This window comes from Drosophila simulans, chromosome 2R (assembly GCF_016746395.2).
Source record: "Drosophila simulans strain w501 chromosome 2R, Prin_Dsim_3.1, whole genome shotgun sequence".
Classification (NCBI taxonomy): domain Eukaryota; kingdom Metazoa; phylum Arthropoda; class Insecta; order Diptera; family Drosophilidae; genus Drosophila; species Drosophila simulans.
In genome coordinates this window covers 16,790,791-16,806,682 of record NC_052521.2, presented here as the reverse complement: position 1 = coordinate 16,806,682, position 15,892 = coordinate 16,790,791, and the positions used below count along the sequence as shown (strand labels likewise).

Here is a 15,892-nt window from a genome sequence, read left to right as displayed (position 1 = left end):
CAGTGAAAACGAGAAGATAATGCACTGAAGGAAAAACCCATCATGTCATTTCTACATTGTGCATAACGAAAACATTTTAGAGCATCATAGTTATTCAGGAGATTTTTAGTAATATCAGATTTTTTAAGTGTTTTGCTGCACTTAATTTTTCTTAGTGTCGAAAGGAAGATAGATAGGGCTCTGCGGTATTTTTTCTGCGCTGCCGTACAAGTTTGACAAATCGATGAGGTGGTCCTTTGTACTTCTCAACCATTTCCATATTCAACACCCACTGCCATTTTTTTATGTGTTTCTTTTATGTTCGCCGCTGCTCGCGACAGAAAATCTCTCATAAAGTTGTTTTTATGGAAATATGCAAAACAATAGATTACGATGTGTGAGGCCTATTGAACTTTGATTACTTCCCCCCCTCTCTGAAAATCGAAAAATAAGTTTCTTTGAGTGAGATGTCATTTTTAATTTCAATAACTACAAATTGGCATTATAAAACATAGTTTCCAAAGACTATTCACTGACCGAAAACACACACAGTATGCCCAAAAATCCAGATTATAACATTGATCTATCGAGAACTCGCTTCCTCGCAATCATTATTAAGTATTTGATAAAGAAGATCCGGGAAGCACTTGATATCGTTCTTGGTTAGGTGACCGTTTTCGTACATTTTTGAGAATATCTTTAGGTGATCGGTTTAAAGTTATTATTCACTTCAAACTTGTTCCTTTTTTTACTTACCAATTCCCTGAGCCTTGTTTCATTTAACTGACTGGCCCTTTCCTTTCGCCAGCTGAGAAGTTGGTCAGTTTCCGCTTCGTTGATGGTGCCGGCTGTCCAATTTGCAAATGCTCTAGCCTTGGTCCCAGGTGTTAGCTCCACCTTGGACTTTGTCATCTGGCAGTGGTTGCTTTCCCGAAGGGTTTCCTTACTCAGATCGGGTTTTCCCTTTGGCCTCACCTTTTTCTTCAAGCTAGTCTTGCTTTTCGTTGTGATCTTGCTCGTTAAGTCTGGGGATTCACTTTTACCCACAACCCTGCCACCCTCGAGGCGTTGTTTTTGAGCGTGTTCCTCCAGGAATTTGGCATCCCGCTGTGCTTCCATTTCGAGCATCCGCTGTTGACGAGCCCGCTGGCTAAGACTTCGTTGCTGTTTGCGACGATAACCTTTGGTGATACTGCTGCCGCGTTTGGGTGAAAACTGGCTGCGCTTTTCCCTGCGCACACTCTGCCAAATGCCCAAACGCTCCTTGGCACAAGTGGGCGCCAGCAGTTGCTCTTTTTGGCGCTGAATTTCGCGCGCTATCAAAGCCCTATGCTTTTTCGCATAAGCCTCGGCCTCCTCGCGGCGTCGTCGTGACTGCAGGATCACAGGATTTACCTCTGCACCTTGCACCAAATCACCTGGCCAACGCACGTGCTTGCCGATGCGATTCTGTGCCTGCGTTTGGTTCTGCTGCTGTTGAACCAGATCCTGCTGGCGCTCCCGTTGGTGCTTTTGCATTGCCTAAAGGATAAACATTGATATTTGGATATATATTCATGATGAATCGGTTTACCTGGAGATTCAGCTGCTCACGTCTCCTACTTGCAACTGTATCTGCGAACATGGGTTGCTTATTCTGTTCGTAGAACTTGCAATAGTAGTTGACCTTTGAGGAATCTCGTGGCGGCATTATACGCCTATAGTTGCCAAGATGGCTCTCCTCCCAGGCAATCTGTTGGGTTAACGCTCCAATGGAGCAGGCTTGCCGCACATCGTGGCCACCAACTTCCCGGATTGGTGACGAATAGCCCGGCATTTGGGCAGCAGCCTTCTTATTGTAGATATTCCTAAGCAGCCTAGCTCTGTGCTCTGTTCGGTCATCCCGAATAATCTGTTCTTTATCAACCAAGGCTGTGCTGAGCATATTCAGAGTATCTCGAATTAATGGCCGCTTCACTTCCATGTCCACCGACTCATCTGCACTCAAACTAGGCGTGTGATTGACTTCCAGTATGTAGGGCTTCAGTTTCCAGTCCACAAGGATATCGAATCCGAGCAGCTGAAAGCTGGCCTGTATCTTATCGTGCTTTGGAAAGCACACATTGTAATTATGCTTTAGTGTGGGCCAAGCACTAATCAGCGTCTTTATAATCGCATCATCCACACTCGCCCAGAACTCGGCGACATCGTAGTTGTGATCCACTAGCCACTTATTGAAGGCGCTTAGCTTGCGTTTGGAACCCGCTTCCGGTCCATTGCCCACCATGTACTGTGAGTTCCGGCGATTCAGGCAATAGTTGGTCAGGTGCATGAACACATTGTGGCTATTTCCCGTTGTTGGTGGCACATATTTCTGGGTGGCAAAGCGTGCCAGACCCTCATTGTACACAAAAATGCGCAGTGGATCCACCGAGGTGACAAGTGTATAGACGCGCAGATCAAACTTGTAGCCATCTATAAGTAGGGGCTGAAAATGGGAAAATTTTTAATCATATAGATCGTTAGAACCATCCTCCAGACCTACCCGTTCTATGTAAGTTTGGCAGATGAGTTTCTCCCGTTTGCCCACAGTGCGAAGATCGGTGGTTATCCAGATCCCACGTCCTTGACCCGCCGAATAAGGCTTTAGAATAAAAGTGCGCTTGTGTTTGTTCGCATAAATGGCTACATCGTAGGCACTGACAGAAAAAAAGGTTATTATATTATATTCTTAGCTGAATTTATAAGAAATTTCCCAAAGAAGAAAACTCACTCGGTTGGCATTAGCCAGGTTTTGGGAAATATGCGATAGTCGCCGGGAAACATTTTGAGCATGCGATTCAGGTTCCTTGACAGCAGATCCTTGCGGCATATCTCCACCATGCCTGGAAAATGGTTAATCTGCTGAAAGCGTTTCATGTTACGCAGCAGGTCATGATGGGGCGTGGAGTCCGACCATTGGATGTTCCACAACCTATGCTCGGGCACATGCTGAAATCCCATGTTCCTGGTAACCTTGGCCACCAGCTGGAATCGCGTGTGCTCCACGCAGACACTTAGTCTGAGGCCGCGAATACTGGGCACTATGTCGGTGCCATTCACGTGAAACTGCATCGGTGGCTCTTTAATGACGTCATAGCAAATGGAATCCAATTGGGAGGCGGTCAGCAATGGCTTATCCCTCTGCTGTTGCGTGTTATCCTGCGTAACAACCATGATGTGGTCCTCGTTACCACCGCGTCGTCGCCAAGTTGGCAGGTTATTTTCCCGTCCCGATCGCCGTTTGCCACGTGACTTATTCGACAGGACATAAACACTTTCCCGATTGTAGACTCCTTGCTTTTGACCGTTTTTATCCGGGGGCAGAGATTTATGGGCATTAAAGAATCGCGTGTACGGATTGGGCTCGGAGTAAGTGGGCCTGGGCGATTTCTTGGAAGGCATCTGGTGATGGTGGTGGTGATAGCGCCGCTTCCACTGGTTTTTGGACTTTTAGCAGTGCTCTGCTCTTCAATTTGTCATCAAAAAATCCAAATATGATAGGGTACATTGAATTTTGACAGAATAATGTTCGTACGACGTGTTTAACTAGGGTGGGAGGTTGAAAAACATTTCATAAAATGCCCATCTCATCTTGCAACCTTAGAACGCCCACCAGCCACACGGCAAGGTCAAGTGCTCGGCGGTTGACACTTGAGATGTGAGCCACTCAATTACCAAAGTCAGTGCCGCGAGTGAAACTTGTGCCATGTGGTTGGCCAAAACACCTTGCGACAACCGAATCGAATCAGTGCGCACACCTGGCTGGCCCACCTCCCATCTCCCATTTCCATCGCTTTTCGTATTAATTTCCATGCGAGGAGGAGCTTTGGGGTGGGGCTCATTAACCGCAGTTTTATCTGGCTTTAGGCTCATGTGGTTATTAGTTCAGGCAGTCAATGTCACGAGGAAAAGTACATGAGAAAAAAGATGGAAAGCCATCAGCAATAGCAGTTACATAGCGACAGATGTAAATGTCAGCTCGTCATTCGCTTGGTTAACTTCGGGGGCACAAGAGCAAGAGGGCGTGATTGTGTGGATGGGGTCACCTACGGTGTGGTAACCTATGCACTGTAATCCCTCGTACTACAGTAAAGTGAAAACATGCATTAATATTTTTGAGTGTTTAATTTTTAAACAAATAGTTAAGTTAAGATAGAAATAGATGTACAATTTCAGAATTTCAAACTGGAAAATCACATTTTTAAAAAAGGATTAGAATGTTTATTTATAAGTTCTCTTGATAAACAGAATCTGCAGTCTGCATAGTAGCCTTAGTTGAATGTTTGCTTAAATCCCATTGAGTGAATAACCATTATAGGTTTCAGTTAACAATTGCTCAACCCCAAAGTTTAATCGGAGTGTTTTTGTTTAGTTTTTTTTTCTTTTGTTTTCGAATTAAGTGACACAAACAATTGTGGATGCCTGTGCCTCATTTTGCACATGTTTTGTTTTGGGTTTCGGCAACGACCCGTGTAATTTGTCAAGTTTATTTGGTTGAGCAACGCTTTTGGGCCGGCTCCTATCTATCTGGCAGTTTTTCCTCTAATTGGCTGTCCAAGTTGTTTGGCTGATGCTTTATTTGTTTTTGTTGCACTGCTAATTATGCGCCCGCTTTGTCGCTCGAGATTGTAAACAAAAAAACAAGCGGGGAAAGCGCGTTGGCAACTTTTCTGCATTTCAAATATTAATGATAGTGCACGTACCACCAACAACGGGCGAGGAATGATAACAAGGGGTGCACTTTTTGTTGACAGAACAGGAGCGTTGATAAGCGCGAGAGAAATGAGCGGAAAATGGCGATTAATGTTGTTTTCATTCGCGGAATAGCGGAAAACGAAAGAGTTGGTTTATAAAAAATAAGTGTACCTATTATTTTTGACTTTCCCCGTTAAACTGCCTGCAAAGGTATTTACTGTGAATTATTACACATCAATAAATCTCACTTATGTGTGTTTTTTTTTCGCATTTCATGCACAAAATGCAATAAATTATTGCTCCTGATTGAATATTTCACACTTTTATATTTGACAGAGGATATAACAATACAAAATTTTATTTATTTTTCTTCCCTGTTCAATTATTAATTGACATCCTTTCACTCGTTGTCCGCTGTTTTTTTAATCAGCTGCAGGAAGGACGGGAACGAAAAGCCACGCGAAATGAGTGTAAAATCAGGGGACGACAAACTATATTAAAAATTTAAAGGTGTTCTCACACACACATTTCATTTGCAGAGCTGCAAGCGCGGCAAGAATCAAAAAAAAAAAAAAAAAGAAAAAGTTGGCATAAAAACAGCAGCCCGAGAGCATGATAATAAAAAATTAAACAAAAGGAAAATAAGGAAACCAAGCCAGGGGAAATGTACGGAGTTGGGAGCAGTGAAAATGGTTCATAAACTCGCCAGGCAGATGATGATGAAACCCGAAAGCCGGGGTATAAATTACAATGTGTGAGAATGTTTATATGGGGGCGTATGTATGTGTATGTGCACGTACTACTTTTAACAAATCCCTTTATTTTTATGGAGCCACACACAGTTGCACTTCGCCTAAGCGCACATTAAAAATTAATCTTTTAATTACTGCCTGGTTGGTTGGCGGGCTCATCCTCATCTGCTCTACAACAATGAGTTGCGGACTATTAATTTGGAGTTCAGCGGATATATTTTATTTTCGCATTTGCATTTACAGTCTTGATTCCTCAAAGCTTAAACAATAAAAAAAATCGTCATCATGGCGTAAAATTGTCTGCTTTACTAATGTGAGTCACGCCTTAATTCTCCTTGGCACTTTTCATTGTTTAAATCTCTGGCAGCTGAGGAAAAAGTTCAAGAGCTCTAAAACTCAAGCATATTTTCCAGCTTAGCAACTTTTCCTATTGCCAAACTGCGAATTTTAATTGCTTTAATTGACCCCAGGAAAGAAATGCCACAACTTGCCACATAAAGGCAATGGCTAGAGAAGCGACCCCAGGACTCAAATATCTTTCTCGCACACTTGAATTCAATTTACACTTTGTGGCATTAACATTTTTGGGAATTTTAATGCCTAAACTTTTGCAGGGACTAAAATTTGTGTTAGAAGCTTCTACAGTGCCAAAGTTTTAAATGTTTTTCTCGTTTATTGCGAGAACTAAATCCGTTTTAATAGTATCAAAAAAAAATTCGGGGTACCAAGAAACTAAGCCATGATTTAGTAATTTAAATTTAAGAGTCAAAAAAGTGCCCCAAATCACATTTATCATTTTAGTCTGTGCGCATTTGGGAATCCCTGGGATTAGATAGAGCAAACGTGATTAACATCGCATAGAGTGATACAAATATTCCGTTGTCATTCGGAATTCCACGTTTGATTTATATATTCAGGTCATACAGAATGTCTATGCATACTATGCTTTATTTTTGTGAGCTCCGAATCCTCGTAATTATGCATGAATCGTGAAATCAACTGCATTGGGGGCGTTGCCTGGGTTTTCGGCTAGTACCGAATGTGGAACTATGGAACTGAGTGCTGGAAACGCATGAATGAATGCTCCCAACAATGTATGCGCATAAATTTGAGCACTTCACCCTGCAAGAAGACGCAATGAAAATGTTGAAATGTTAAAATGCTCGCACGTAGTGCAAAAAAGTTATTTGTAATGCAAAACAAAACGAAATCAACGGCACAACAAAAAACAAAAAGGAACGCGGCCAGTGAAACAACAAACTAAATACAAACAAAAAACGAAAAGCAGCGGCAATAAGAACAACTGTGAAAATAGTCGAGAAGTGGTAAGACTTTTTGGTTTGGTTGCCTTGCTTTTAGTTCAGTTACAGTTGCTGCATAGAGTGCATAAACAACAAACGCATTTGTAATGAAAATAAAATTTAACGGCACAAACACCAAGGACATGCCCAAGTGGAAGACGCTGCAAAGTATGCAACAGTTTCTGTGCTGCTGCTTTTCTGTTTCGCTTCCTAAGCCTAGTGCACTTACGCCACTTGGCCAAAAGAGCGAAAACTGTGCAATCTCTGGGCAGAAAAAGACATTTGCCGTCGTATCCAATATTTCTAGGAGTCTTTTCACTGCCTGCCCACTGAAAAATAAAAAATTTAAACGCACAAATTGGTTTCTGGCATAAAAAGACATATCTAGTATCTTAAGTTATTAAATGAATCCTTCTAGATTTAAAAATAACTATAATATAAAAAATCTGCAAATAGAGAGCTATCCACCTGGTTAAAGGCTTTTTTTCGTCCCAGTGTGAGGATGTGTGGCTGATGTATGACATGCCAGCAACAAATTGCTGCAAAAAGGAAAATGGCGACCAAGAAATGTGACACCTCCTGGCCACTTGTCAATGTCATAATTTGCCATAATGTTGGGGCAGGAGCAGGAAAAGAGGGGCAGGACTAGTGGCAGGCAGATGAGAAATGGAGATGAACTAGCGAGCGGGACAGGCATCAAAAGTTGTGTGGATGATGATGATGTCGATGGGGCGATGTCGAGGCTGATGCCTTTTGGCCCGAGGCCGTGGTCGAAAGGGTCCTTCTGCTGCTGGTGGTGTGGCTTGGCTTGGCTTGGATACTCGCATGGACTAAATAGTGAGATGTTCCGTTGGGTGGGTGTGTGTTTTCCAACTCCTGTCATGTCCTTGGCTCCCCGACGAGCACTGTCAACATTAACACAGCCCAGAGGCATAAAAGGCATATCCAATTGCAAAAAGACGCATGTCGATAACAAAGGCTCGGCAAACATTCAACTAACATTAGTGCCACGCCCCTCGTCGTCCTACCAGCAAGCACACACACACTGGCTCACGCACACATGGCGCACATATGTACATGGAGCATAGACATAGACATGTATGGAGCCTGGTTGTCGTATCCTGGTGCTCTCGTATGCTGTCTATTTTACTTGGTCATTAAATTTGGATTTTGTGCTGTGCACATCGCCATCGCTTGACTCTGTGCTGTTAAATATATCTACCCAAACACACAGAGGCATCCTACATGTACGTCTCTTTAGTGGCCTTTTGTGCTGCCCCCTAACCTCCCACATCCCACCTCCCACCTCTCGCCTTGGCCCACGATTTGGCTTTAACTTGCCGCCATTGTTGGCCAGGCTCTTTGCATACAGACATATGGATATACATACATAGCATGGGCAAAAAGGAAGGATGGAAGGAAGGAAGGCTGGGCAGAAAGGTGGAAAATCCCCCATCTCTCGCTTTGCTTAACATCGGTTTTACCGTTCCCTCGATGTTTTGTTTTGCTTTCGGTTTTGAGTCCTTTGTGGTTGATGATTTTTCCAACATTGCCTAGCAATTGCAACAAGCAAAAAATGGTCTTAAGGGCTTAATGCTCTGCATCTGACAGTGGGCTGGGTTTCCAAACAGCTAAAAACGGCTCGTTTGGGCTAAGCTGCATTGCCAAAAGCATATCCATTGACCGGATTTGCGGCAATTGATGTTTTGAGCCCAACTCTTTCCAAAATTCATTTTCCCTTTGTGTATAAACCTTCAAAAATATACAAATTTAGAATAAGTTTTAGAAAGACTTTCATTTTACTAATTATCTAATTTTATCTTTTTCTTTTTAGGTAAGTGTTTAATACCATTCTAAATCTTCGGTTTGTGAGTAGTAGACTTAAGAGTGAATATCAAATTTAAATTTTCGAATTGGGTTACAATAGCATTCGATTTCAGAGCCAATCAATTTCTCTATAAGCCCACATAGACACATTAAACCATCAAAGTCAGTTAAAGATATCAAAATCTATGCATTCTCATTATTCTCATCCTGCTGCTCAACAAAAAAGTGAAAATGCTATTGCTGGCCCAATAAATCGTTGGAAAATTCAACAAAGACCCAGCAATCACAAAAGTTTGTTGGGAATGGGCTCTCCAAAGTTGCACCGTAATTCCCACGATAATAATCATAATAAAAATCAAGCAAGCGATAAAGCATAAAACCAAATTACATACAACTCGGGCCTTTTCAGAAGCGTGAGGACTTCGGAAGCAAACACTTGAGGTTCTACCTCATTTTCTACGCTACTTCCGCCGCTTTCAGTTGTGGCATAACATGAAAATAAAAAGTTTTTCTTTAGCCCGTAAACTCGCACATTGTCAAAAAAAGGGAGAAATATGCCACTAAAATATATATATATATATATGTAGATGTTCTAGGTTCGACTGGTCAGAGCAGCCAGACATTTTATGGAGCACGTAAGGGACATTTTGTGCGGGTTATATTCGTTTGAAAAGTTTTCTCATAATGCTTTCGCTATAAGCTTATGTAATTTCGGACCGACTGCACCCGAATATCAGCACGTATTGGGGCTAAGATAATGCCCTCGAACGATCTGAGCGGTGGATAGACATATTTTATATGTGCCAAGTGAAAGAGCTAAATTCATTAAGTTGTCAAATGCAAGTCAACACAATAAGAAATTCTGACATGGTCATGTCATGTTCAGTGCGCCGCAAAAATCGCGAAAAGACGAGGCGAACGACTAGAAAGGCAATAGGAAATGGAAAATGCCTCTTGAGCAGCCCAAGAAAATTAAAAGAAAATGAAAAATAGGAATGCAAATCATTGTTATTGTCGTCAGAGTTTCTTCTGCTCGCATTTACACAATTTAAATGTTAGAAAAGGGCAGCAAACAGGCATTAGTTCAGTTTTTCCTATGGAAATCGATTACTCTATGATATATCGTGTGCACTGCTTGCGTGTTATACATCTTCCTTGGTTATGTTTGAGTCGCAACCAACCCTTTGGACAGGCGCACCCTCGTTCGCATTTTTTGGGGATACACCTTTGTCTATAGAGAAAGTCCGAGCAGATCCTGGGACAAACTGGTATACACTTTACCATCATATCGCCGTGTGTGCATTCTACAGTTTTTAGAAAAATCAAAACAAAATATATGGAAAAATTAAACCTTACGGTTGGGCCGATGTAACTTAGCTCGAGTATAACCTAATAAACACAGGACAGCCAAACTAAACACTTTGCACTGCATGATATCGCTTTTATTTACTATTCCATATGGTTTATATGAAACTCAAGTGTACTCTACTGTTGAAAATCAATTCGGTTACACCTGATTAGTTGCAATCCAATGAGTTGCAACATTCCAAACAAATGATATAGTTTACTGACAAAAGCCACTCCTCACCTCAACGATAAATTAATGAGCCTTTAAAGCACGCCCACGACACCACTAAGCCTCTTACTCTGACAAAATTAACTGGAAAAATCCGCAGCTGATGAAGAAATGCCGCAAACCCGCAACAAATGAAAAATGCAGAGAGCCACAGATGCGGCAGCCTATGGGTAAACATTTTAATTCTACTAATTGAAGCAGTGAAATCTATTGCCCGAACAAAATCAAATGGAAATCCAAAACTAATAAACGGTTTAACGGGGCGTATGCGCGTTATGCGCCATGTTGATTTTGCATATATCAGTTTTTTGTTGTGCAGTGTAATTAACCGGCCAGCAGCAAACAGGCGCATAATTACAATTTTGAAATTGTATGCCCTGGATATGGGCCAAAAGTGTGTGCGGAAGAAAGGTGCATTGTGTTTGCCGACTATGGCTCACATGTCAGCAGAGGATTTTCGGTCAGGACAGCGAATATGGGAGTGAGCGAGGAATATGGCAGTGGTCATCTGATATGGATGGCGCTGGATGGCCCCCAGACAATGGATAATAGATGCTGGTCATCGTTTGTTGGCTCGCTCGGCTGCTGGTGCGACCAGCGGTCATTGCTGGCGCTATTTGCGGTTTTAATTATGTCCAGCTCGTGGAACGCATCACGGCAAAACAATGCGAATGTGGGGCTTAAATGGAAAATGGGAAGGGCGAGGGGCGAGTGGCGAGGGGGTTGCATTGTTGCAACGATTGAAATAAATGATGCGAGATGGGACAACTACTGAATATGCAGGACCAAAAGAATGAGCCCTAATTTGGGACAACAGTTTCGGGACGCTGGCCGTAAGAAAATCAATATATGCAAAGCGTACAAGGGCATGGGAACATGGGAGCTATGAGCGCGCCATGATTAATGGATGATGTGCCGCGGAAGCTGTGCATATGGCGTGCACATATATGGAAAATGTTTTGCTGATTGATAAACCAAATGCCAAGCAGAGCGTATAAATCGTTGCATCAGAATGAATGTGCGGCATATACAGCAAACATATATCTACAATACAGCACAATATCAGCCACGATCCGATACGCTCTTTGTGTGCCTCCGAAAATTGCCATACCCTAAACTCCGTTGATGGGACGGCAGTCAATCAACGTTGAGGGCTTAAAGTGTCACCCACAACTCACCTTCAACCAACTAACAAAACCCAAAAGGCACACCACGTGCAGACCGAGGAGAAAACTTAATGCTAATGCTAAGCCCGGTCCCTGAAAAATTAATGCCTACTAATAATTCAAGGGGGCCGCAAGGGCCCTTACGTCGAGCATGCTTAAATAATCTAACGTACAATTAATTGAAGGTGCCATAAATATTGCGTATACGCTACGTAAATCAGCCAAGATGGCAGCCAGGCGGCAATAAAACCCCTTTTGCAAAAGCCTGATTATGCAAACAATTAATCCTGGAAGCGTTTATTGCAGGGCTTCTTTCCTGTGAGAGAGTGTGTTCTAGTTCGTTTGATCAGGATGATCTAGCAAATTTGGTTCATGTTCGTCTTCATTACGCTTGAATCTCGACTAGAAAAGCCTTTGTTATAATCAATTTGGAAATGACTTGCCTGGAGCCGGAAGCACGTCATCCTGCAATCACATTAGCCAGGATTCGTTTGCTGCCGCTCACCGGAAATAAAGGCTAAAAGGCAGGAGGTCAGAACGTCATTGTTGGACATTCAGTCAACTGACCAGACCGCAGCATTAAAGCAACATTTGTTTTAACATCTCGGCAGAGAGAGAGATTGAGGGAAAAAGAACCAAAAAACCCACCGCAAAGCCGAAGGAAGCTCAACTATCAGCTGCTCCCAGAATGCAGCCGAAAATTTCAAACAATGCAACACAAATTGCCGACAACCGCAGCAGCAAGCGCGGTTTACTCTGTGCAACCATCGAGGTGCAGGGTCAGAAGTTCCCGGTTCAAAGCGTCCAGTCCTCCAGTCTCGCCCTGCAAAAGCCCAGCCTCTGAAGAAGTGGTCCGTCGACCGCAGTTCACAATAGTTGACCAGTGCAATATTTTGACTTGGTCAGCGGGAAATGCTCGAGCAGCTCAAAGAAAAGAAAAAAATATCCTTCGCCGAAGACAAAGTTGCTGCAGTTTGTTCTTGAAGAGAAAAAAATAGCAAAGCGAAAGTAGTTATAGGATACAGCAATTAAACAGATTTTCAAGTATTTAATTAAGGCAACGGACAGCTACAGTTTAAAGGATTACAGTTTAGACTTAGTGCGGAAAATAGCAATACTCGTAAATTGAGTAAAGCATATTATATTTAAATATAGACCGCTGAAATAGAATTTCACACTCAATTTACAAAACCTTTTGTCATTAATATTGCGCAAAAATAGCATGCATTCATTTAAGCTATATTTCTCTCTATCTCTTTACGTGAAAATCAGAAATGGCTTTTCTATCAAGGCCATAAAATACGTTGATATTTACTATATTCCCCAATGTATTCAACGTTTGCAACCAGCCCCGAATCATTTCTTTCTCATCCTTTACGAATTTGTGGCTTTATTGCAATCAGTATTCGGAATCCCATTTACCACCGCACCACTCCTGGACAGGCCAGTAATCAGTTTTAGCCATGACTGTAAGCCCCACGGAGATAGACAACCCAAAAGCAACAACACCGCCAGCGATTTGAACCATTCTCTGCCTGGCTCTTCATGTGCAAAAGACTAGGTAGTAGTAGTCAGTTTTAAATGCTTGAGCATTGTATAAAATTTGCATAAATTTCTTGCATAGTTTATTTAGCGTTTGGCCATGGTTGCCATTGCTTTTGTTGGCCATTTTGCCATTTGCCCACCGCCACCGCCCACTGGCAAACACACAAATGATGCAAACGCCCCGAAATGTATGCTATACATGCACATAAAGCGACGAGAATGACAACGCAGTGGAGCTGCCCCTTTTCGTCCACCCATTTTTTCCTGGCCATATTATAACTCAATTTCTGCGTGAGGCTTTTTCCAACCGCACCGCTCCAGTAAAAACAAAAACAAGGCGCTGATGGTGATGCAGCATTTATATTCATATATGCGGCGTGGAAATGAATCGTGGACCTGGCAGCTCTCACCGCAGGATGTCCATTGGTACCATCTCGTCTCAGTGGGCGCCAGCAAAAGTGGAGATGGGATAAAAAAAAAAACAAAATTGTTGGAGCCTGTGAAGCATGTGAACCAATTCAATCGCCGCCCCCTTTAATTTTCCCCAGATTTATTCGCCTTGCCAGGGAAATTTGCATGCTTTTTACGCACATTAGCATAAGCACACAAAGGGAAGCTTTGAAAAGGGGGGTAGTTATTGGGCAAATAAGGATCTGCCGTTTCGAAATCGGCTTTCGTTTGCAGGAATCCAATATGTCAGATTTGAAGCGCGCTCCACAACAATTTTTCCGATTTTTCCAGGCTGTCAAATGTCAAGTGTGAAGGCGTTTCGATTCGCCGAGATCTCTTTTTTCAGCCCAACCAAGTAGGCTGCCAGCCATCCGGACAACATGCACTCATTCGTCATCGATGGCTGCTTTTCTCATTTGTCCAAGCTGCGCTGTTTGACATGTTTGCTTAGCCAACTGTCCAACTGCTCCAGCCACCCATCTATGCACATACCACGCCTTCATCCTGATGTGCTTCAATAGCCAACTGTTGTCCGTATTGGTTCATTCAATTAATGTCAATAGAGTGCTGCATTTATGCACGAGTATTGGCATTCATTTATCCTTGAGCTAGTTGGCAAGTCAATGGTGGCGCTTCAGGCTCTCCTAATTGCGCCAAATGAAACTAATACCCAGTGGCTAATGAGACGAACTGTAATTATTGCCCTTTACGGCACTCGGATTGAAAATGGAAATTTACATTGTCGACGGATCGATGGCAAACTCAGTTAGCAATTCTCATCAGCAGTCTGGTTATTGAAATCAAAGTACCGATTAATTATTGGAACAATGTGTGCTCAAGGATTTGTATTGTTGATATTGACGATTCATATTTGTGATATATTTCTACTCAAATATTGAATAATTGCTTACGTCAAGATTTGTAGTGATTAGCTAATCTGAAACCATTGAGCTCGTATAGACTAGAACAAAGTTATATTTTTCGAAAATTAAATCCTGCTAAGGTTTTAAGATCTGATTTCAATACATTGAAACTCTTGTTAAAATAAACCATTATCCTCGGGCTGCTTGAAATGCAAATAGGAACCTGGGGATTCGCGTAATTCCGATTGCATATCCACTGAGAGTTCTCATCCGTTTGCCGTGCACCCGCATGTTTCATTAGCCCATCCGTCTTTCCTTTTTGTAATTTGTGGGCTTTCAGCAATTAAAGGCGAATTGTAATGCCGTCCATATACATACATACACACAGAAAGGAGCGCCTCAGGCACATTCATTACACCTTTACGCTGGCGGATAGGCCGGGTTAAATTCGCTCTCGGCTTTTCTTGGCTGCTGAAAATTGTTGCATACTTCTGCGGCTTTTGCCACTTGATGCCGTCGTTGAAAGCAAAAGGCTGCCACTTTAGCGCGCCCACTCAGCCACGCCTCCCGTCCACAGCCCCCAGCCACGCCCACATGCGCGGCCCACTCAATTAACGCAACTCTCGTCGGATGTGTGTGTGTGTGTATTTGTCTTAACAACTCTTGCATACAACCTAAATGGTCCGGGTCTTGGATCCTGAATCGCGCGTCCGGAATCCAGGATCCTGGCTTCACATCGCTCCTCTTGCTTCCTTCTCCTTTTTTTCCCGCAGCATAATTACTTTGACTCGACTTTTACGACCTTTCTATGAATTACTCAAGAAGTGTTGGGAGCACGTCGCTCCTGTGGCTGCCATTCCACCAGGATTCCACCCACAATCCACGAGCAGTTTATCCTTTTTTAGTGCCAACCCAACCCAACCAACCCCTTTTGCCTTCGTGTTTGCCTGTCGTTCGTTTTATTTATTTCTTTTACTCGTGTTTGCTTGCTAATTTCTCCTTCGCTGCCTCCTGTACAGTAATCCAGGTGGAGAGAGGGAGGTGGGTTGCAGAAGTTACTGCCACAATTGCATAAGGTGCACGTGAAAAGAGAAGAAGTACAAGTAGGGTTGCCGAGCTGCCAAGTTGCCGATTAAGTGTAAATCAATACAAAGGAAGCTCGAGATAGTACACTTATGATAACAAAGTCATTCTCAAAAATTTAAATTGTCACTTAGATGGAATTTAATGTTAATTGATATAATTACCTTAGGTTATGGTATGGGTACTTTAATCTCAAGTATCTATTATGTCAGCAATGTCCGCTTAATGCCCCCTTTTTTTCAATTTACACTCTTTTATGAAGATAGGGCAATACAATCTCAGCATTTTCAATTTCTTTTAAGCATTTGGCTCTTGCCTAACTTTTCCCATTTCCCTTCGAGTCTTTGCCTTTGCCCCAAAACATCTTTTTCAATCCCCTTTTTTAATTTCCTCTGCAATCCTTTGCAACCCTGACACAGTTCCAGCACAGCCCCCACCACTTTCATTTCTTCTAATGCAACATTTTTCTCTGTATACCTCGGTAGATAGAGAGGGGTGTATATAACGGGGAAAAGAGATAGACGGTGAGGGAGACAGGACTATAGCTGGACGAACATTATCTGCGTTAGCTTTTTAGCCTAACGACCAACACCTACGCCATGTTCGCAGCGTCTTACCAGTTTTTCCTGGGTCT

The 15,892-nt window shown here is 42.6% G+C and overlaps 3 protein-coding genes across 24 annotated transcripts in view; 1 reads left to right on the top strand and 2 right to left on the bottom strand.

Moving 5' to 3' along the window:
• LOC6735278 (heterogeneous nuclear ribonucleoprotein L) overlaps nt 1–15,892 on the top strand; it is a 109,089-nt gene that overhangs the window by 29,766 nt on the left and 63,431 nt on the right. The window lies entirely within an intron of this gene.
• On the bottom strand, nt 437–3,551 carry LOC6735281 (tubulin polyglutamylase ttll6). Its single transcript, XM_016168527.2, has 5 exons — nt 2,732–3,551; nt 2,504–2,657; nt 1,553–2,446; nt 736–1,500; nt 437–676 (listed from the first exon to the last, which is right to left on the bottom strand). Exons 1-5 carry the CDS (start codon nt 3,400–3,402, stop codon nt 563–565), a joined length of 2,598 nt encoding a protein of 865 aa, XP_016028645.1. The 5' UTR covers nt 3,403–3,551; the 3' UTR covers nt 437–562.
• Nucleotides 9,566–10,048, bottom strand: LOC27208361 (von Willebrand factor). The gene is made up of 2 exons (XM_016183951.3): nt 9,932–10,048; nt 9,566–9,879 (listed from the first exon to the last, which is right to left on the bottom strand). The coding sequence occupies exons 1-2, from the start codon at nt 10,005–10,007 to the stop codon at nt 9,683–9,685; spliced, it is 273 nt and encodes a 90-aa protein (XP_016028644.1). The 5' UTR covers nt 10,008–10,048; the 3' UTR covers nt 9,566–9,682.